Source organism: Musca vetustissima, unplaced genomic scaffold (assembly GCF_032173495.1).
Source record: "Musca vetustissima isolate MV318-11 ecotype Yass unplaced genomic scaffold, APGP_CSIRO_Mvet_v1 utg561, whole genome shotgun sequence".
NCBI classification, from domain to species: Eukaryota; Metazoa; Arthropoda; class Insecta; order Diptera; family Muscidae; genus Musca; species Musca vetustissima.
In genome coordinates this window covers 420426-445291 of record NW_026886958.1, presented here as the reverse complement: position 1 = coordinate 445291, position 24866 = coordinate 420426, and the positions used below count along the sequence as shown (strand labels likewise).

The following is a 24866-nucleotide window of genomic DNA, read 5'->3' as shown; positions in this document are numbered from 1 at the left end:
GATTTTTATAACCTACACAACTATGTTGTCAGAGTATTACAGCTTTGTGCAGCCCCAAGAGTTTGTAACGCCGCGAAATATTGGTCCTAGACCCACCATTTAGTATACCGATCGTCTTATCTCGACTAGCTGAGTTGATCAAGACATTTGTGTCCGTCCGTCTGTCCATTATAATTTGTAAACACGATACAGACCACACGAAATTTTGCATATAGGAAGGGTTTTGGCCAGTGAAGATCCCTATTGTTTTTGGTAAAGATCCGTTAATATGATATGGACCAAATATTTAATTATTGTCGGTTTTTCTGGTCGCTTTAGAGGCCGCAAATATGACCCGAACATCGCGAAATTTTACATGGAGAAGAGGAATGGGAAAGAGAATGTGCATGCCTGCTTTGATAAAGATCAGTCATTATTTAGCGGGTCAAATAGACCCTGACTTTTGTGTGAAAAATGACAAACTTTATATTCTATGGCGTATATATTTACTCGTGAAGCATATAGATCCGCGAAGTTGATAGTGTATCCAATAGGAATGGTTGACCTTCAAAATGACTCCAATAACATTGTCGTATGTACTCGAATGTGGGAGGAGTTACACACAAATATTTACAGGTGCTTACGTACGTATTCAGATATTATTTAGTAACCCATTACCTCATTAGAGGGCGGAAATATAGCGCTGATTCCTTTAAAATTTTCCATGATGTTCCAAATATGGTCAAAGACAACGCCTATAATTTTCGATGATGATCTGATTAAAATTTTGGGATGAAGAGGACCAAAAACGTAATTTTTTTGTGTGTTTTCTAGTCGAATATAGGCAACACAACCCACCGTGAAGGGAATCGGAATAAACATCCGAGTTCCGTGGTAGTTGTGTAGGGTATCGTATGGTCGGCCCCGTCCGACTATACTGCGTCGCTCACTGGTTTATTAACATATTTGTAAAAGGGTTTATTAAATGTCACTTACTTAAAATCATATACGTAGTATCCGATTTGAACCAAACTTCTATAGAAAAATTATTATAGACAAATGATTAAAATTCGTATTTTTTTAAGGCGTGAATTTTCTTAAATTATTTTGTAGAGGTTGGATTTGGAAAAAATATTTTTTAGGGCGTGAATTTTTTAATTAATAGTTTCTAATGCCTGATTTTTTTTAGACATTTTTAAGGCTATTTATAAAAACATTTTTAAAATAATGTAGTTCTATTAGTAAATATTGAAAAATGATTTTAAAAAATAAACGCCTATTAGTAGACATTGAAAAATGTTTTCAATATATATATATATACAGGGTGAGATGAAAAAACTGCAACCAACTTCAGACTGCTGTCATTTCTAAGCCACTCGTCCGAAAGCTGTTAAAAGTTTTCCAGTGACAGCTCATTATATTGTTTACAAGCGTACAAAAGCATTTTGGTAAGAATTTTCCAGAAAAAAGTTATTCGTGATGGAGCAGAAATAAAATAGGCTGAAAAGAGCTAAAGAGCATGACCGAAAATAGTGAACTGCCGAATTTGGTTTTCTTCGATGAGAAAACATTCGTTGTCCAGCAGTTTGTAAACAATCAAAATGATCGTGTTTACTTGCCAAAGAGGTCAGATGAAAATGTGAACCTTTGGTTGGCCACCAAAACTCAAGCGCCGGCCATGGTATTGGTGTGGACCGCCATAACACTTGACGATCGCTCTCCGCTCGTATCAATCGAATATCATCAGAATAAATGCTGAATATTATCGCGAAAATATTCTAGAAGGTGTATAAAAGCCTTGGGCACGCAAACGCTTTGGCCGCAGACCTTGGACATTCCAACATGACCATCCTGAGTGCGGTGATGGACGCGCCACCAAAGAATGGTTACAAAATGACGTTTCTTGCTTCATCTCCAGCGCGCAATGGCCACCAACATCTCCTGATACCAATCCGTTGGACTATAGTGTCTGGAGTATTTTGGAAAGCAAGGTTGGCACTAAAAAATACCAAAGTTTAGATCACCTCAAGGAAGCGCTTCGCCGGGAATGGGCCAAAATACCGCAGAGCAACAATCGGGTAGCGTGTGATGGTTTCATAGGGCCTTTTGAAGGCCATAATTCGCGTCAAAGGTGACCAATTCAAACAAATCTAAACTTATTCTAAAATGTTACGCTATTTTCGACATTTTTTGTTTCATTCAATAAAATTAAAAGAAAGTCTAAACATTATGGCGTTTGACTTTGTTGCAGTTTTTTTATCTCACCCTGTATATTTTAATCCAAGACTATAATTAGATATTAGAAAAAATATGTTTTATATATGCCTGAAAAAATCCCTATTGTTAGGCTTTGAAAAATTTGAAAAATATTTTTAGAAGCAAACGCCTAAAAGTAGTCCTTGAAAAATACTTTTAGAAATCAACGCCTAAAAGTAGGCCTTGAATAAAATATTTTTGAAAATTTTTATTATTTTTTTTTTTTAATCTGCGTCTAAAACTAAACTTAATTTTTTTAACTTTATTTAAAAATATGTTTTTTAATCCACAACTTTAATTAGACTTTCAAAAGTATTTGTTAGCATCCACGCCTTGATGACCGACCTACCCCTGGAAAAAAAAATATATATATATATATATATATATATTTTTTTTAATCCTAAGAATATTTTTAAAATCTACACATGAAAATAGAAAAAATATACGCCTATTATTAGGCTTTGAACAAACATATTGTTAAAAATACACGCCTAATGTTAGGATTTAAAATACATGCCCAATCTTTAGGCTCATAATTTTTTAAAACCTAAGAGTATAAGACTTTGAAAAAATTATTTTAAAAATACACGCCTATTGTTAGGCTCATAATTTTTTAAAACCTAAGAGTATAAGGCTTTGAAAAAAATTATAAAAAAAATCCACGCCTATTGTTAGGCTCATAATTTTTTTTAAAACCTAAGAGTATAAGGCTATGAAAAATAATAAAAAAAATCCACGCCTATTGTTAGGCTCATAATTTTTTTAAACCCTAAGAGTATAAAGCTTTGAAAAATAATAAAAAAAATCCACGCCTATTGTTAGGCTCATAATTTTTTTAAAACCTAAGAGTATAAGGCTTTGAAAAATAATAAAAAAAATCCACGCCTATTGTTAGGCTTTGAAAAAAAGTGTTTTTAAAAATCCACGCCCATTGTTAGGCTTTGGAAAAAGGTATTTTTTAAAATCCAGGCCCATCGTTAGGCTTTGAAAAAAATGTATTTTTAAAAATACACGCCTATAATATTTGGAAAATATTCTTAAAAAATACAGGCAAAAAATTAGGCTTCAAAAATATGTTTAAAAAAACCAAGCCTAAAATTAGGCATAGAAAAAATATTTCTAAAAAATGCAGACCTAAAGATAGTCTTAGAAAAAAATGCTTTAAAAAAACCAAGCCTAAAATTAAGCTTAGAAAAAATTCTTTTTTAAGTGATTATTTATACTCTTTCGAGTCGAGCTTGATGATCTGAATTTTGCAATGAAAAGGAAAGCCAGGAGAAGAACCTACGTACCCACCATTATGCGACGCGTTTCGCCGTTGGTTAAAAAAAAACCACGCCTAAAATTAGGCTCAGAAAAATAATTTAAAAATAACCACGCCTAATATTAAGTTTAGGTAAATAAAACATTTTTAAATAATCCACGTCTACAATTAGGCATTTAAAAATAGTTTTAATAAAATCGGCATTTCAAAGAAGAAAAAATATGTATTTAAACATCCACGGCTAAAATATGGCATTGAAAAGTATTTAATTAGGCATTGAAAAAATATTGTTTATTTTTGTTATATATATATATATATATACTAGCATATGCCCGCAACTTCGTTAGCGAATGTAGGAAATATTTAAACATGCATTAACATATTATTTTATTTTCACAACAAACTGCATATGTCAGAAAATCCAATTCACACATTAATATCGACCATAAATTAAATTTGAGTACCATTTAGTACCAAATTTCATTCTCCATTTAGCACACATTATTTCCATAAGTACCCTGTTCAACCATCCAACAAAACTTCATGCATATCCCGATCCTACACCCCCACAATGATTCCAAATTTAAATTTCAGGATTCCAACTATATTGGTTCACCCACAATTTAAATTGTACCAAATTTAGTACACAGTAGTATGAATTTCCAAAACCTCTTTTTTACCCCCAAACCAACACCCCCACATTGATCCTAAATCCAAGTTTCAGGATTCCAACACTATCGGTTTACCCACAATCCAAATTGTACAAAATTAGTACACAGTAGTACCAATTTCCAAAACTTCCTACATACCCCGATCCTACACCCCCACAATGATTCCAAATTTAAATTTCAGGATTCCAACTATATTGGTTCACCCACAATTCAAATTGTACCAAATTTAGTACAAAGTAGTACGAATTTCCAGAACCTCCTTCTTACCGCAAACCAACACCCCCACAGTGATCCAAAATCCAAGTTTAAGGATTAAAACTCTATCGCTTCTCCCTATCTATCGCTACATTGTACCAAATTTAGTACACTTAGTACAGTTATTCCAAATCCAAGTTTCAGGATTCTAACTCTATCGATTCACCCACAATCCAAATTGTACCAAATTTAGTACATAGTAGTACCAATTTCCAGATTTTCCTACATACCCCAATCCTACACCTCAACTCTTCAGTTCAACTCTTTCGGTTCACACACAATTTAAATTGTACCAAATTTAGTACACTTAGTTCAAATTTCTAAAACTTCCTACATACCCCAAGCTTACACCCCCACAGTGATCCCAAATCCAAGTTTCAGGATTCCAACTCTATCGGTTCACTCACATTTAGTACACACTCCATTTAGTACACATTCGTACATATAAATCCGAATTTGCAAAGCTGTCTCCAAAACTCAATCCTACAATAGAAATTCCAAACCTCATGATTTCAGTCCTATCTATTCACCCAAACCCTAATTGTACTAAATTTAGTATGTGTACTAAATACATAATTACACATTTTCAAAACTACCACCATGTATCAATCCTACACTCCAACCTTAATTTTCAAATGTAGCTCGTAGTTCTTATTTAGGTTGTATTTTAATTTATACGTTTTATGAAATAAAAAATCGGTATCGCGAAGAAATCGCCAAACTATATATATATATATGGTGGAAGGTAATAATGAGTACTTCATGTGTACACAAATTTGTATCCATATACTTATACTTATGTTTTAAAAAATATACCCAAAATCGCATCTATGTCACTTATTATCATTTTTAATGTTCATTATATTCTATATATAACACAAACAATTCATTCTAACATGAAAATAATGTTTAATTTATAAATGAGTTATTGGCGCCATCTATACATCGTAGCGCAAACAAACCTGTTTCCATTCCCTGTTTATGTAAAATAATTATTTTCTATGCCAGTTTTAGAGATAAAAGGTGCGGTATTACATGGAACAAATAACAGAATATATATATATATTACTAGCATATACCCGCTACTTCGTTAGCGAATGTGGGATGTATTTAAAACCCTATTTTAGAACATTTTGTACGTATTTTCTGCCATAGTATGTTTTCAAAACAAATATAGATTCACCCAAATCCAAATTGAGTATCATTTAGTGCACATCAACAATCATAAGTACTTTAAAAATCATAAGTACGAGTTTCAAACACTTCCCACATACCCCAACCTTAATTCCAAATTTCAGGATTCTATCGCTTCACCTAAATTTGTATCACATTTAGTACCACTTAGAACACATAAGTAAAAATTTCCATTACTATCTACATCATGCAATCCAATTAAAATCATGAATTAGATAAAATCTTAATAATCAAATTGTACTAAATTTAGTACATAATAGTACCAATTTCCAAAACTTGCTACATACCCTAAATCAATCCTACGGTGATCCTAAATCAAAATTTCAGGACTCCAACTCCATCGGTTCACCAACAATTAAAATTGTACCAAATTTAGTACACAGTAGTACCAATTTCCAAAACATCCTGCATACCCCAATCCTACACCTCCACATTGTTCCTAAATCAAAATTTCAGGATTGCACCCACAATTCAAATTGTACCAAATTTAGTACACATTAGTACCAATTTCCAAATTTTCATACATACTCCAATCCTACACCTCCCCAGTGATCCTGAATCAAAATTTCAGGATTCAAACTTTATCGCTTCACCCACAATTTAAATTGTACCGAATTTGGTACACTTAGAACAAATTTTTAAAACTTCCTATATACCCAAACCCTATACCCCCACAGTGATCCTAAATCAAAATTTCATGATTTCAACTTTATCGGTTTACCCACAATTTACTTGTTCCAAATTTAGTACACATTAGTACAAATTTCGAAAACTTCCTACATATTTCAATCTTACACCTCAACAGTGATCCTGACTTCAAATTTCATGATTCTAGCTCTAAAATTCAAATTGTACCAAATTTAGTACCATTTACTACGAATTTCAAAAACTCCAAACTTAACCCAAACCAACACCTCCACAGTGCTCCAAAATCTAGTTTTCAGGATTCCAACTCTATCGATTCACCCACAATTCAAATTGTACCAAATTTAGTACACAGTTGTACGAATTTCCAAAACTTCCTACTTAACTCAAACCAACACCCCCACAGTGATCCTAAATCTAAGTTTCAGGATTCCAATTCCATCGGTTCACCCACAAATTAAATTGTACCAAATTTAGTACACATTAGTACAAATTTTTAAAACTTCCTACATATCTCAATCTTACACCTCAACAATGATCCTGACTCCATATTTCATGATTCTAGCTCTATTGGTTCTCCTAAAATTCAAATTGTACCAAATTTAGTACCATTTAGTACGAATTTCAAAAACTTCCAACTTGACCCAAACCAACACCCCCACAGTGCTCCAAAATCTAAATTTCAGGATTCCAACTCTATCGGTTTACCCACAATTCAAATTGTACTAAATTTAGTACACAGTTGTACGAATTTCCAAAACTTCCTACTTAACTCAAACCAACACCCCCACAGTGATCCTAAATCCAAGTTTGAGGATTCCAATTCCATCGGTTCACCCACAATTTAAATTGTACCAAATTTAGTACACATTAGTACAAAATTTTAAAACTTCTCACATATCTCAATCTTACACCTCGACAGTGATCCTGACTCCAAGTTTTATGCTTCTAGCTCAATTGGTTCACCTAAAATTCAAATTGTACCAAATTTAGTACCATTTAGTACCCATAAGTAATATTGTCTTAAACTGAGTCCTGACCCCAATCCTACACCCCTACAATGATCCAAATTTCATTGTTTCAGCTCTATCGGTTCACCCAAATCCAAATTGTACCAATTATAGTACGATTTAGTACTTTTCGTACACATAAGTAACAAATTTCCAAAACTACGTACATATCACAATCCTATACTCCGACGGTAATGTTACTTTAATTTTTCAGGATTCTAGCTCCATTTGTACATCCAAATCAAATTTGTACCAAATATAGTACCATATAGTACTTTTCGTACACATGAGTACACGGTTTCAAAACCATCTCCTTATATCGACCCTACTTCCCAACCCTAATTCGCATTCCAAATTTCAAGTTTTTAGCTCTATCCGTTCTCATGCTACAGAATTGTACCAAATTTAGTACATTTTCGTACATTTCGGATAGTTGTAGTTCGAATTTCCAAAAACCCTTTGGTACATCTATCCTACACTCCATCAGTGACCCTCAATCCAAATTTCAGAGTTCTAGCTCTACTGGTTCGCCAAATACAAATGATATCATATTTAGTACTTTTTAGTACTTTTCGTACCCTTCTAATACGAATTTCCAAAAACCCAGCCTTATCTGTCACATTTGGGCCAAGAGTGACCCTCACCCAAAATTTCAAGATTCTAGCTTCAGCCGTTTCGTCTGGGCGTTGATGAATCGTTAAATCAGTCAGTCAGTCAATCAGTCAGTCAGTCAGTCAATCACTTTACTCTTTTATTAGTATAGATACTCTTTCGAGCTTAATGATATAAGTTTTGCAATGAAAAGGAAAGCCAGGAGAAGAACTTACGTACCCACCATTATGATACGCGCTTCGCCGTTGATTGAGCGGCTCATCGGGCATATTGGGCTATGTGGATTTACAAAGCTCGTATGTTTATAACTTGTATTTATTCCGCCCTGATGCAAAACTTGCATATGCGAATTAAATTCAAATTTGTCTTCATTCTAGAAACAGTCCTTTTCATACTTTTGAATACTTTTAAAAATCATCGACTTTAATAACCACTAGGCATAAACATTTTGGAAATAAAACTAAATATTTTTTTTAATCCCCTATAATTCGCCCATAAATAATTTTTCAAAATCCGATTTGGCCTAGGAATACAATTTTTTAATCCGCACCTAAAAGTATGCATTAAAAATAAAATATGTTTTAAATTGAACATTTACGTCTAAAATATTTTTCAAAATATTACTGCTATAATTAGGCCTGTAAAATATTTCAAAATCCACGCCTAAACATAGGCACTAAAACATATTTCTATTATTCCACCTCTAAAAGATCTACCAATAGGGCTTCGGTCCACCTTTGATGACTCACATCAAATTATGAATTTATGTTAAACCAATTCTCAATTTTATTTTTTTGTGTTCCCCAAATCCAAATCGTATTCGAAATAATCAAACACTTGTTAACCATGTTAATCGAAATTTTGTTAAGACATTACCACAAGAAAAAAAACGCACATTTATAGACAGCAATTATTGTTATCTACAAAAAAATAATACCAACAAACAATAAATTTACAACAAGAACAAAAATGAAATTATAGACGACTTATTCTTATCTTTAACATTTTTAGCACTTGCTAGCCTGACTGCCGTACCTCGCCTTGCCTGCCTGCCTGACTTTCTACGACGATTCCCAGCGACAACTTATCAGTTTTTTTTTTTGCTAAAAACAAAAAAATTATTATGAATATGCATAATAAGAAGAATACAAGCCGGGCGGGCAGTGGCAGGCTGTCAGCTAGGCAAATGGGTTCTCTTAATGCCACAAATATGAAACTCGATCGTTATTTGTAAGAGAGGACAAGATAAAGTTTGTTTTGGTTTCGTTGGTAGGGGTCTCCACGACATGGCTTTCGGGAGATTCTGAATTTTTAGTAGTCTCATTAAAACGTTTATCAGTTAAAGACGTGCTGTAATTTTTACTTTCTGGGTGTTATTTTCCATAACAACATAAACGACGAGTCATAACGCAAAAAAAAAACGGAATTGAAAAACTGTTAACTACGTCAATCCATGGTGTCATAAAACCACAAAATTTGTGTCCAAAAAAAAAACTTGTGAATTTTTCTTAACTCCAGAAATTGTGAAAAACAACCAACCAAGAACTGTGAAAAAAAAAACATAACATTACCCAACAAAAAATCTAATAATAAAAAATTTTGAAATTATATTTTAAATTACAAGAATTAAAAAATGCGACATTATATTTATAAAGTAGGTGCTACAAAAAGAAAATAAAAATTATACAAAAAATAATAATATTAAAATTATTATAAAAAAAAAATTATTAAAAAATAATAAAACAAATTAAACTCTCTTACTCTCCCGCTCCAGTGAAATTGCAATTCTCTTTTTTTGTGAAACTCTCTCCTCCGCTTCACATTTGTTTAAATAGCCGTCAAATTCTATTAATAATTTTTTCCATTATTTTCTCTTTTTTTTTCTTATTTTCCCTTTTTTATCATTTTCTTTTTGCATTTAAATAATGTGCATCGCGTATTACAAAAATTATACAAATTACAACTTTACAAATTCAAAATTAATATATTTGGCAAATTAATTATTTCACACATAATCATCATCGCTGTAGGAAAGTGAAATTGTCGAAGTTCTTTGGAAGCAAGATGTCGATCTGGGCTATAGCCTTACTCAAGCCCAATTGGCCGAAATCGCTGGCAGTAGCAGTGCTACGGATAATGCCACCACCAATGAGGACGACATTGAAAAGTTGAAAGCCCTCGAGGCTCTCAAATTGGATAATGTAAGTTTGAAATGTATTTTGTTGTTGTTGTTGTAATTCATTATCATCATGATCATCAGTAAAACAACAAACAAAAAATTTGGTTACATATTTACGCATTTTTTTTTCATTATTTATTACCATTAAATTGTGTTTTAATTATTAAAATTGTGTTTTTTATTATAATTTGTGTGTGTGTGTGTTTATTACTAATATTATTTTATGTATTAAAGCCAATTTTGATTTTATAATTTATTAGAAATATTAGAATAGAATTTCTTTGAGAAGACAATACAGTAAAAAGGCAATACAGTCGCCCTTTGGAAATCTGCAATTATTGGGTTCTGAAGTCAATTTCTGAGTGTAAGAAGCAAACATCTGTTCGAGAATTCTTTCTTGAAATTAATAACAAACCTGGATACTATAAACGGATTTTGAAAAAAATTGTTTACTATTTCCACGCATGACTACATACCAATATAAAATTACCGTTAGAACTTGTAGACCCTAAGCAAAATGCCTTTGTGAACCTCGAAGTGAGGCACCAGCGAAATTCTTATGCAGTTTATTTCGTTGGTCAGCTAAGTACTTCGCTAGTACTTAGCTTGGGTATGATTTTTTTTTAAGAACAATACAGTCGGACAATGACATACATTCCCCGTTAATAAATAGTTGTTTTTATAAAAACAACAAAGTGGGATTCAGCCTGACTATTTTGCAAAAACAAAATACAAATGGTATCCCAAATAAACAACTATTTTCCAAATTCTCAATATGTACCCTAAAAAATAGACCAATATTGATAAATTTTGGTAGTAACATTTAAATCCACTAAGAGTTCATAATATCGAATTGCAGCTCATATGGTTGAAAAATTGCCCAAAATACGGAATATTTGGGAGTACGGGCTGGGTCGATATTGTGTGTAAAGCTTCAATACACTTTCTCAAATATTCGTGATTTCAGCAGACAGACGAACATAGAATTTTAAAGCTAAGAAACCGAACTGCAGAATAATAACTAAAAATTGGCGGATCTATATATCCACAGGTAGTTTTTACTCAAAATTTCTTAGATTGATTGGCAGCTTAAAGGTCTATGTTCTTACATTGTGGCATAGAAGGTTGTTTGTGATCCGAAAAAAAAATATCGAACATTCAAATCAGAAAATTGTATAATTTAAATTGTACAATATCTTCTGGGAAGAAGCATTTTAGTCACCAGGAATCTGGAATGTCAAATTACATTCATAGTTCGATAGAAAAATACCAAAAGTAGGACAGGCCAAAAAGCCGATTTTTAGAAAGTTCGATTTTTGTCTTCGACTTTTAAATCTTTCAATTTTGTCAAAAAATCAATAGCTTGATTGCGTTCCAAGATGGAAAATGTGATCTAAGCTTGGCAGACCTTTATATTTATACGAATCATAAATATAGTGCAACTATCGGCTATATAGGTCCATCATTTAAGGTACTCCCTCCACAAACTGTCATAATCTGATAGTTCGAAATTTATTAGTGTACGTAGGTTATAGGTTTTCGAAGCAAGGATTTCATGTCTTTGGGGATCCAATCTAATATCTTATAAGCGTAATTGTTGGTGATATTTAGTTTACGGTTCAAAGGACGAAAAAGATGCACAAGTATCCCATATATAAACGGGGGATATGTTTTTTTCAAAAATATTCCTCATTAGATTTGACAGAACATATGTCAGCTCAAAAATAACCTAAAATTAGTACAAATTAAGCTATGAAGCCTTTTATTCGACAACTTTAGAGCGTAAATGCATTAAAAATCATCACGTCATAACTCAAAAAATTGACCTATAGCGAATTTGTTCTTCTGGGTTTTAAAGTTTTCGCCCAGCCCCATAAGAAATGTTCAACCCTCTGAAATCTTATTGCACAGTAATTTAATTAATATAAAATTACTGGAGGTCCCATTACATTGGAGCCAGGCGGAAAAATCGCTGATATTTCGTGCTCCAGTTATATAGAGTCGGACCCAATTTAGACGTAATTGTAGACTAAATTAGATAGGCTGTGCAAAGTTTCAATCTGTTCAGACATGTGTAGAACAAATAGCGCGTTATATACATAAAATCGAGCCATAATATATATATGAGAGCTATATCGACATCCGATTTGCATCAGAATTGACCCTCGTCAATGTAGACATTCAACCGTCTCCTTTGCAAAATTTGTTGGCAAACAAACGACGCGATTTTAATGCATCATTTACATTAAAAAAAACCCTGACGAAAATATTGATGGGATCTATCTTTAAACCCGGGCCCATTTTCACAAATTTTAATGTCATTTGTCCTTGGGCCAACTCTATGAGCTGTGCAAAATGTCATAACAATTAGGTAATAAATTCGATCTGTACTTTGTTAACGAATATATGAAATTGGGCGATAATCTATACGATCTACACCTATATCCCAACTAGGGTTGACAGATTCCGATTCGGAAAAAGCTGGACAAAATCAAAAAGAACTGGACAGGGTGGTACAGGGTATTATGTCTTTGTGCATATGTTTGTAACAGGCAAAAGGAATCGAGATATACCCATGGTTCCTTTTGAGAATATGCATAGAATCACTTTCTGAGTCGATTTATGCATGGCCGTCCGTACGTCCATGTTTTTTTGTGAACAAAGTACAGGTCGCATTTATGATCCGATGCACATGTCACTTAATTGACCCAACGACGAAAATGAAAATCGGTTCAGATTTAGATATATCTCCCATATATAGTTTCGTCCGATTTTATGTAAGTGGTGCACCAAACTCCCAATATTGGTCCGATGGAGCACCAAAGAGTCAAATTTAGTTCGATTATCACAAAATTTTGCACAGCATACTGAATTAGGTCCTAATTTATGTATGCAAAGTTTTGTTGGAATCGATTTAGATTTATATTTAGCTCCCATATATAGTTTCGTAAAGGTGCAACAAACTGGAAATATTTGCCCTTTTGGGACAAAATTTTGCACAGCGTACGGAATTTAGTCATGTTTGTTTGTTGAAATCTGTCCAGATTTAGATATAGCTCCCATATATAGCTTCGTCCGATTTTATGTAAATGGTGCAACAAACTCCCAATAATTGTGAACAGCATACTGAATTAAGTCTAGTTTGATGTGTGTGAAGTTTTGTTGAAATTGATTCAGATTTACATGTTTCTCTTATATAAAACTAGCATATGCCCGCAACTTCGTTAGCGAATGTGGGAAATATTTCAAAATGTATTAACATATCCCTCCTCAACGACCTAACGAAACTTTCTGCATACCCCGATCCTATACCCCCACAATGATTCCAAATTCAAATTTCAGGGTTCCAACTCTATTAATTCACCCACAATTATAATTGTACCGAATTTAGTAGTATAATTTCCAAAAAAATCCTACTTAAACCAAACCTACACCCCGACAGTGATTCTAAATACAAGTTTCAGGATTCCAACTCCATAGGTTCACCCACAATTCAAATTGTACCAAATTTAGTACCATTTAGTACGAATTTCAAAAACTTCCGACTTAACCCATACAAAACACCACCACAGTGCTCCAAAATCTAAATTTCAGTATTCCAACTCTATCTGTTTACCCACAATTCTAATTGTACCAAATTAAGTACACAGTAGTACCAATTTCCAAAACTTCATAAATACCGCCACAGTGATCGTAAATCTGGATTCCAACTCTATCGCTTCAGCCACAACATAAATTGTACAAAATTTAGTACACATTAGCACAAATTTCTGCATATCTCAATTTACACCTCAACAATGATCCTGACTCCAAATTTCTGATTCTAGCTCCATTGGTCCGCTTAAAATTCAAATTGTACAAAATTTAGTACCATTTAGTACGAATTTCAATAACTTCCAACTTAACCCAAAGCAACACCCCCACAGTGCTCAAGAACCCCAAAATACCGAAAATTGAGGGGTACCGTTATATGGGGGGTACCAGAAAAAATTGATCTATATTTATAATTTTTAGTAGGGAGATTTGGTACTTAATAAGATCTCAAAGGACCAAATTTTAGCGAATTCGTTTGAAAAACACGCTCAAGAACCCCAAAATACCGAAAATTGGGAGCTATTATATTATTATATAATAGCTCCCATATAATATATATTATTATTATATTATATGGGAGCTATGTCTAAACGTGGACCGATATAGCCCATCTTTGAACTTGTATATATATTCTATATAGGGTCGGAAATGATTATTTAGATGCGTTACAAACGAAAAAACAAAACTAATATACCCTCCATACTATGGTGGAGGGTATAAAAATATAGAATCCCATTTTAGAGGAAAAATTCCATGAATCCACTATATATGCAGATTTTTTGCGAACAACAAAATTTTCACATCTAACATACATGTTGTGATATTTAGAATTTCACAATTTTTGAATATTCTCACCTAGAGCCTATCTAGCATTACCAAATGGAAATTTCCATATTTTCTTGGTGTTCGGTGTTATTTTCATTGGGATTATTAGATATTGTCGCCGCTCTATGGTAAACATTTCGGTGCAGAATAATATACACATATATAAAGAAAATAAATATACATGTTTGAAAACATAACTGCATACACATATGTGGGTACAATTGTTAATGGATCTTATCTAAAAAAAAAAAAAAATATGTAGGAGTATATACATCTAAATTCTCATATATGATATATTCTAGTTATAAGTGTGGGGATTTTTAATTATATTTATGAATTTATTATTTATAAGAAATATATTTTTTTCAATTTTTCCCATTTAGCCCAAATATGATTCCAAGGATATTGACGATGAGGATGCCAATGGCTTGGGTGCCAATGAATGGGCTGGTATACCATTTACCATTGATAATGAAACTGGTGAGTTTTATTTGTTTTTCTTTTCCATATTTTAAGATAATTTTTTATTAAAACATTTAAAAGGCAAACAAAATCAGTTAACACAAATTTCCTGGAATTTTAATATACCACCCAAAAGATTATTTCTCTTAACACTATCCATATCATAATTTAGTTCTATTGAAAATTGAACTAGAAATTTCATAATACGATTTTTAACTACAAATAAAAGAGAGCGGGCGAGAGAAACAAGCAAACAAACCACTTTGCAAAAATAAATATTGTAGTGGTGGGGACATTCACACTTGTGGGCCACAAAGATGGCAAGGCAAGGGCTGAAGCCCCCTAATCTTATCTGTAATAGAAAAGAAAACAACCACAATAACTGGAAAAACATGCGACGCGTAAAGCAACAACAACAGCAAGGCAAGGTGTAACTTAAAGGCGCTAAAGCAGATCTCATATTTATTTTGGGGGCCGGAGGGGCGGGGGTAAATAAATAGTTCGTTCAACTATTAAACATTTTTGTGAAATGATAGACTGAAACACATGTGTGGATTTTTTTGTATCTGATTTGACATATAAAAGGGCTTGCTATTTATATTTCGGGTCTGAAAAATTCAAAAAAATCTAGAATTGTCAGATTCGTCTGTATTATATTTTCTAAAAACATATATGGTTATGATATTTAGCATAACTAAATTTTGAGGAAAAAAGAATCGGGTTTTTAAAATTTTTAACCGGTTATTCATATAATAAAACCGATAATTAAAAGCGGTTCAATAAATTTGGTACGTCTTTTTACTAGCTTTTTAATGATATCCATCCGTAAGGTATTGAAACCGGTTCAAAAATTTAAAAACCCGTTTATTTTTTCGGATTCGTCCGAATTATTTTCTAAAAACATAAATTTCTGGGAAAAAATAACCGGTTTTTTAATTTTTGAATAAATAAAATAAATTAGAATAAATAAAATAAATAAATTTGGCACGTCTTTTTACTAGCTTTTTAATGATATGCATATAAGGTAGTGAAACCGGTTTTATTATCTAAATAACCGGTTCAAAAAATTTAAAAAACCGGTTATTTTTTCGGATTCGTCCGAATTATTTTCTAAAAACATATATAGTTATGCTATATATTTCAAAAAATAAATTTCGAGGAAAAAAGAATCGTTTTTTTTTAAATTTTTGAACCGAATATTTATATAATAAATACGATAATCAAAACTGGTTCAATAAATTTGGCATGTCTGTTTAGTAGATTTTTAATGATATGCATCTAAGGTAGTGAAACCGGTTTTTGTTATTTAAATATCCGGTTCAAAAATTTAGAAAACCGGTTATTTTTTTCGGATTTGCACGAATTATTTTCTAAAAAACATATAAAGGTATGCTAAATATATCAAAAAATAAATTTCGAGGAAAAATGAACCGGTTTTTTAAATTTTTGAACCATATTTTTTAAATTTTGAACCGAATATTTATATAACAAAAATATGATAATCAAAAGCGGTTCAATGAATTTGGCATGTCTGTTTAATAGCTTTTTAATGATATGCATCTAAGGTAGTGAAACCGGTTTTATTATTTAAATATCCGGTTCAAAAATTTAGAAAACCAGTTATTTTCTTTTCGGTTTCGTCCGAATTATTTTCTAAAAAACATATATAACTATGCTAAATATATCAAAAAAATTAATTTGGAGGAAAAAGGAACCAATTTTTTTATTTTTTGAACCAGATTTTTTAAATTTTTAACCGGATATTCATATAAAATAAAACCGATAATAGACCGGTTCCATAAATTTGGCACGTCTGTTTACAAGCTTTTTAATACATCCATCCATAAGGTATTGAAACCGGTTTTATTATCAAAATATCTGGTTCAAAAATTTAGAAAAACAGGTTATTATTTTCTAATTTTCCGAATTAATTTCTATAAAGATATATAGTTATGCTAAATATGTCAAAAAATAAATTTCGAGGAAAAAATCACCGGTTTTTTATAAAAATTTTGAACTGGATATTTATATAATAAAACCGATAATTGTCCGGTTCAATAAATTTGGCATGTCTGTTTACTAGGTTTTTAATGATATGCATCTAAGGTAGTGAAACCGGTTTTTGTTATTTAAATATCCGGTTCAAAAATTTAGAAAACCGGTTATTTTTTCGGATTTGCCCGAATTATTTTCTAAAAAATATAAATCAAAAAAATATATATCAATATACCGATTATTCATATAATAAAACCGATAATAGACCGGTTCCATAAATTTGACAGGTATGTTTACTAGATTTTTATTGATATCCATATAAGGTATTGAAACAGGGTTTATTATCTAAATATCCGGTTCAAAAATGTATAAACCCGGGTTTTTCTGATTCGTCCGAATTATTTTCTAAAACATATTTTGTTAGCTAAATATGTCAAAAAATATATTTCAAGGAAAAAAGAAACGGTTTACTTTTTTTAAATTTTGAACCGGATATTCATATAATAAAACCGATAAGATATTCATATAATAAAACCGTTAGTCAAACCCGGTTCAATAAATTTGACACGCTTTACTAGCTTTTTAATAATATACATATAAGGTATTGAAACCGGTTTTATTATCTAAATATCCGGTTCAAAAATGTATAAACCTGGTTATTTTTTTCTGATTCGTCCGATTTTTTTTTTCTAAAACATATTTTGTTATGCTAAATATGTAAAAAAAATTAATTTCGAGGAAAAATAACCGGGTTTTTATTAAATTTTTGAACCGGATATTCACATAAAAACCCGAAAATTATAACCGGTTCAATAAATTTGACACGTCTGTTTACTAATTTTTTAATGATATGCATCCATATGGTATTGAAACCGGTTTCATTATCCAAAATAACCGGTTTAAAAAATTAAAAAAACCGGTTATTTTTTCCTGGAAATATATTGTTTTTTACATATTTGGCATAACTATATATGATTATAGAAAATAATTCGGAAGAATCCTACACTTCTACATTATAAGGAATGTATGCAGAATTTATTGAAACACATAAAGGGGTTTGGTGAACCGGGTAAAATTGCGAATAGATCATTAAAACGTTAAGATATCAATTTTTCGTCTTTGAAGACCCCACCTAAAATCTTATGAGCAACATATTGTAGAATATTGCGAGGATGAAAAATCGCATCTTGTGACAATTGGAGACCGGTTCAATAAATTAAGGACGAAAAGAAAGCACAAGGAATCGAGTTAGAAGGACGAAATGTTCTGCAAAAAAATCCTCATTCGATTTTACTGAAGACATATAATCTCCAAAATTGCATACAATAGCTACAAATCAAGATATAAAGTTATCTCTTCAAGTATAATAGGGTCGCCAGTAAAAAAAAATGTCACACCAAACCTTCGAACTTTCCTATGGCGATTTTTTCCTTCTGGAGTTTTCATATACCCACCATGGTCTTTCAACCACAATAGGAATTTTCCATTCTCACACCTTGTCCTCGAGTTTGTCGCACAGGGCAATCAACAATATATACGAAATTTATTAGTGTTCGTATATATAAGGTTTTCCGAACAGTAATCGGATTTAAAATTCAAAAAAATTACCATGAAAACATGCGAATAGCAATGTCTTGTCTGTGGGGACCTTAGCTAAAATCTTATGAATGAAAAAATTTATTATTGTGATATTTAGGTTATGGTTCAAGAAATTATAGACAAAGAAAAAAAAAAAAGACTCGACATAGAAGTAGGATATGTTTAACAAAAATATTCTGCATTCGATTTGACTGAAGACATGTCCTCGCAAAAATAATTTGCAATAACCGCATACAAAGCATTTTCTTCCTGATCTCTATGAAGAAGAACTTTAACTCTTCTATGAGGTAGATTTGAGATTTTCCACATCCTTGCTTATACATGCCTCGCATGCATTTCCGAACTCTGTCATTTTGTAAAGTAAATTATTTTTATTTTTAATGAAACAAAATGTCCTCCCCGTCATTTCAACCCTTCCCTCCAAATAACCATCTTATCTTTTCTTAGAAAACCAATCAAAAGCCTTCAAAAAATTTATCCAACCACATCTTTCTTTTCTGGTGACAGATTTTACATTCCTCCCCTTTCTGTATTTTCTTTATACACTTCAGAGACTTTAATCAACAAAGTTTTCCTTTTTCGTTGTTGTTCTTCTTCCGTTGACGTTTCAATATTTCATTTCTTTTTATATTTTCGTGACAAGATTAATTTATATTTCTTTACTTCTAAAGTTTGTTCGTTTTTTATGGCATTCACTTTTTTCCTTTGGCGTGCGTCTTCACGAAACATGACAGTTTTGGTTGACAGGCTTTTTAATTTCAAGAAAAAAAAACGAAATAATGAAAAACCAAAATGGAATAAATAATGGAGTGAAAAAGCGTAATGAATTAAAACATGTATAAAACTTTTATATACATATCTATACACATACATATTTTTTATATAAATACATACATATGTATTTTTTAAAACTCGATTCGAAAATGTCGTGAAAGTCGGTTATTTAAAAATTGTTTTAAGAGTTTCATTGTGGACTCAATATTGACCCCATATGGAATGTATGTATATACCTCCTTACCTTATTTTTTTTCGAGAATATATAAGGGGTCGTTTGAAAATAAAAAAAACTTCATCACAGGTTCGTTCCTTTAAATGATTTACTGAAAATTTTAGTGAGCCCTTTCCTGTACCAAATTTTCAAATATATTAAAGCCATATAGAATAGAAAAAAACATTTTTCAGGCTCTGTTCCTCTCTTTTTAAATAAAGAACTCAAGGTATTCTTTGTAGATTGCCACAAGGTCTTTTTCATAGAAAAGCTGACGGTCTTCTTTATAGAAAAGCTGAAGGTTTTCTTTATAGAAGAGCTCTAGGTCTTCTTCATAGAAGAGCTCTAGGTCTTCATAGAAGAGCTCTAGGTCTTCTTCATAGAAGAGCTCTAGGTCTTCATAGAAGAGCTCTAGGTCTTCTTCATAGAAGAGCTCTAGGTCTTCTTCATAGAAGAGCTCTAGGTCTTCTTCATAGAAGAGCTCTAGGTCTTCTTCATAGAAGATATGTAGGTCTTCTTCATAGAAGATATGTAGGTCTTCTTCATAGAAGAGCTCTAGGTCTTCTTCATAGAAGATATGTAGGTCTTCTTCATAGAAGAGGAGCTGTAGGTCTTCTTCATAGAAGATGAGCTGTAGGTATTCTTCATAGAAGAGGAGCTGTAGGTCTTCTTCATAGAAGAGGAGTTGTAGGTCTTCTTCATAGAAGAGGAGCTGTAGGTCTTCTTCATAGAAGAGAGCTTTAGGTCTTCTTCATAGAAGAGAGCTTTAGGTCTTCTTCATAGAAGAGAGCTGTAGGTCTTCTTCATAGAAGAGAGCTGTAGGTCTTCTTCATAGAAGAGAGCTGTAGGTCTTCTTCATAGAAGAGAGCTGTAGGTCTTCTTCATAGAAGAGCTGTAGGTCTTCTTCATAGAAGAGCTGTAGGTCTTCTTCATAGAAGAGAGCTGTAGGTATTCTTCCTTGAAGGGAGCTGTAGGTCTTCTTCATAGAAGAGAGCTGTAGGTCTTCTTCATAGAAGAGAGCTGTAGGCCTTCTTCATAGAAGAGAGCTGTAGGTCTTCTTCATAGAAGAGCTGTAGGTCTTCTTCATAGAAGAGCTGTAGGTCTTCTTCTTCATAGAAGAGCTGTAGGTCTTCTTCTTCATAGAAGAGCTGTAGGTCTTCTTCTTCATAGAAGAGAGCTGTAGGTCTTCTTCATAGAAGAGCTGTAGGTCTTCTTCATAGAAGAGCTCTAGGTCTTCTTCATAGAAGAGCTGTAGGTCTTCTTCTTCATAGAAGAGCTGTAGGTCTTCTTCTTCATAGAAGAGCTGTAGGTCTTCTTCTTCATAGAAGAGCTGTATGTATTCTTCATAGAATAGCTGTAGGTCTTCTCCACTCTTCATAGGCGACCAAAACGCCTTCTTTATAGACAATATTCTTATGAAAGACTATGGAACACCCTGCGACTTATTAAGGAAGACCTTGCATTGAAGAGCTCACAAGGTCTTCTTCATCTAGATCTTTATAGACAACCACAAGGACTTATTTATAGCAGACCAAAATATATTCCTTATAGAATACCACAAGTATTCTTCTGAAACCCCCAAAGTCGTACTATGAAACACCCTGCGTCTTTTTAGGGAAGACTCTGCTTGTTTTTGTAGGTTAAGATTTTAGGATTAAGGTTAAGATTTTAGGATCTTAAGATTTTAGGAGGAGTCTAAACGGTCCTAGTTTAGATGAAACCCCCAAGTCGTACTATGAAACACCCTGCGTCTTTTTAGGGAAGACTCTGCTTGTTTTTGTAGAAGTGTCAAAGTTTTTCTTATGGTAGATTTTGAGGTTTCCATTAAGAAAACCTTAATTAAGGTTAAGATTTTAGGATCTTAAGATTTTAGGACGAGTCTAAACGGTCCTAGTTTAGATGACCAACATGATGAGGAAAGACGATAAGATCTTCTTAAAGGAATGCAAAAGGTCTTCTTATCGAATATCAAAATTTTCTCCTATGAAAAAAGTTACCACTTTTTAGAAGGACTTATAGAGGACCTAAAGGAGGAATATTTTTTTTTCTATAGGAAGTCCTTTTGATTTACTATAGGAGGATATTTTGGCCTTCTTTTGAAAGACATTGTTGGCTTCAATTGTAGGACATTTTTGGGCTTCTATAAGTAAATCTTCTGGTCTTCCATAGAAAGTCCGTTTGGTATTTTATAGGAAGTCCTTTTTGGTATTCTATAGGAAGTTATGAAGGTCTTCTTATCGAAGATCTTGTATAAGCAGACCTATTGATCTTCTAAAACAACAACTTATGGGGTTCCACATGAAGACCCGTTGTTATTGAATAAGCCTCCAAGACAAACATTTATAAAATATCCACTAATATATCTACAAAAATACAATTATCCTTAAACGTCACACAAAGGAAGCGGATATACACACACATATATAACTACAAAATACATACACAAATATCACATTATATGCTTGTGTGTCCATGTGTTTGTTTGTTTGCTTCTTTAGTAATGGATATGGCTAAACGATAAATCTACTAGATAAACAAAAATGTGCGTTTTTATTCGAAACTGAGCTGAACTGAACTGACGACATGACAGCAAGTCTGACATTTGCCTGGATGGACTTAAACATGGCATAATAAACGATCTAAAATTGATATGTATGTGAGTGTGGGGGAGGTGGAGAGGGGTTAGCGGGGTACAAACAACAAGAATATGTTTTATTATCCGATTTTCCATTAGCTGTGAGGGTGGTGGTGTTGGTGGGGGGACAACATACAAAAGGCCAAACTTTCAGGAGTGAACAAAAAAAAGATAAATAAAAAGAAAAACGAAACATCTAATCAAAGTTCGCCTGCCACACAATGGGGTGTTATATGGCCACTATGTACAACGTGAGTCAAGGAAAAAGCGGTGTGTATGGTTTTCTAGATAGGCAATCAAAGGGAACTACCACCAACTGGCAAACACACACACACTCAAACTCTATACAACACCCCAATAACACAATGCCCGCTATGCCATAGCGACTATGAAAGGGCCTATGGGCTTAGATGGGCTCTAATGCCTGCCATTTCTTTTCTTTCGTTTTCTGCTTCTTCTTGATTAAATTACATATCACCCATCAGCCAACAGTAGGATTGGGGAGGATGATATAGCTTCCATAGCAGTAGTATTAACACCACCATATCCATAGCCCAACAACAACAATATGATTTAGATTTTGTTTTTTTCTTTCAAAGAAAGAAAATATATTTTTTGGCAAATCATTCTCAAATCATTTCTCAAAGTATGAAATACCAAAATGAAAAAGAAGAAAAAAAAATCAAACGAACTTTTTTTTACAAACTCGTGCTTCTCCTGCTGTTTTTGATACGTGTACCATCAGCATGCTGGGTAGTGGATGGTGTGATGGGCTAGCGCTTATGTTGATTGGCGATATGTTAGTTATATATGCCATGGCGTTTCTAAATATGTAACTTCAGTAACTTTTTACGACGGTGGATCTTTTCGGTTTTTGAATGGGAATTAAGCCTTCTATAGTAATGTGTCTTGGGGTTCCAAAAAAATTAGCTCTTAGTCTTCTAGAAAATAACTTAGATGAAGGATCTTTGCACCTCAGTGTCTTTATGAGATCTTTTATAAGCAGACCTTAGTGTATTTTCGAATGAAGGCATCAGCAGATATTCTGGACTTTAAGCTTTTTCTAAAAGAAGGTCTTAACCTTAAGTCTTCTATAAGAGACCTTAAAGACTTCAATAAGAGTGTCTTAACGTCTTCGTTACGAATCCCACCGGTTTCTACAAAGGAAGATATACGATATTTTTCAGGCTTCTTCAGTCTTCCACTTCTTATAGCAGACCATTTGACTTTTATAATAGAAACCTTTGATCTTCTAAAAGAAGCCTCCTTTGTCTTTTATAAGAAGACCGCTTTCTGTAAAACGATATTTTGATCTTCTATAGGATGACCTTTTGTCTTCTATAAGAAAACTTTTAATCTTATTTAAAAAAAATAGACGGGTTTCTCAAAAACCCTTTCGTTTCCTTTAAGAAAAACCGTTGGTCTTCTATTAGAAGATCTTGAGTTCTCCTATGAAGAAAACCTAGACCACTTCTAAAAGTTAAAGTAGATCCCTTCTATGAGGAAGAAGTAGACAGACCACTTCTATAAAGAAAACCTAGAGCTCTTCTATGAAGAAGACCTAGAGCTCTTCTATGAAGAAGACCTAGAGCTCTTCTATGAAGAAGACCTAGAGCTCTTCTATGAAGAAGACCTAGAGCTCTTCTATGAAGAAGACCTAGAGCTCTTCTATGAAGAAGACCTAGAGCTCTTCTATGGAATAAGACCTTTAGCACTTCCATGGAAAAAACCTTGAGCTCTTCTGCTAAGATATAGACTTTTTTATGAAAATATACTTTGAGGAAAATTTTTTGAACTTCTATAAGATAATTATATATATTTTTTAGGAAATTAAAATCTCCTCAAAATTTTCATTCTACCCTCATAAATTGATTTCTTATGATAATCGGTAAAATTCACGTTAAAACTTCGTGGAGCGTAGCATATAATGGAACAGCTGTAGTTATGGGCTACTGGAACGCACGGCTTCTGATAATGATAAAAAATTATATGAAATGGAAAAACTTTGATGGAATAGAACAATAACAACAACAAAACACTAATAACAGAAATATCCATATGGATATATTGAAAGGGTGGGGTGAGATATATCCGTCCACATTTGGTGACCAATGTGGAAATTTCACATTCTGCGGTATCTTAGATATCGAATTGGCTGTTCGTATTTCGGTATTTTGAATTTCCACCTCATGGCGGAGGTTGTAACAGTCCGTCCCGGCCTAACAAATATAAATTTTTTGCTTTTTACTTCGATTTGTCAAATTTCAAGGAAACCCAGCTTCAGAAGTAACAGTTACAGACATTTTGGGTAATTAATAATAAGATCTTTTGTTCCTTCGAATACGCTATCGAAGACCAACAGGTCTTTTATATAAAATCAAAAAAGTATTTTTGTACAAGATTCAATATTTTTTTAGAGCACAAAATGTCTTTGTTGGACTTTTAGCAGACTCGCTGATATTGCATTTCCCTAGAAAAATAGAAAGTTTTTTGATTAAAAATGTAAAATAATGTCGTCCTCAGGGAAAAGCCGTTTCCTCCTGTTTTCTTTTATCAACAATAATATTACAATTTATTTTTTTTATTTTACATTATATTCGAATATCACTTTTAATATTTTTCTGTAAATTCTCTGAAATAAATTCCGACGGAAATGATGAAAATAAACATTGTTGTCTTAAATATAGACAATAAAACAGATTC

General features: G+C 32.6%; 1 protein-coding gene across 1 annotated transcript in view; it reads left to right on the top strand.

Annotated features, from left to right (window-relative positions):
- The window catches only part of LOC133334454 (segmentation protein cap'n'collar), a 138828-nt gene that overhangs the window by 43966 nt on the left and 69996 nt on the right, over nt 1-24866 (top strand). Inside the window, exons 2-3 of the mRNA XM_061542750.1 lie at nt 9917-10087; nt 14868-14964. Coding sequence (XP_061398734.1) covers nt 9917-10087; nt 14868-14964 — 268 coding nt within the window. The remainder of the gene's footprint in view (nt 1-9916; nt 10088-14867; nt 14965-24866) is intronic.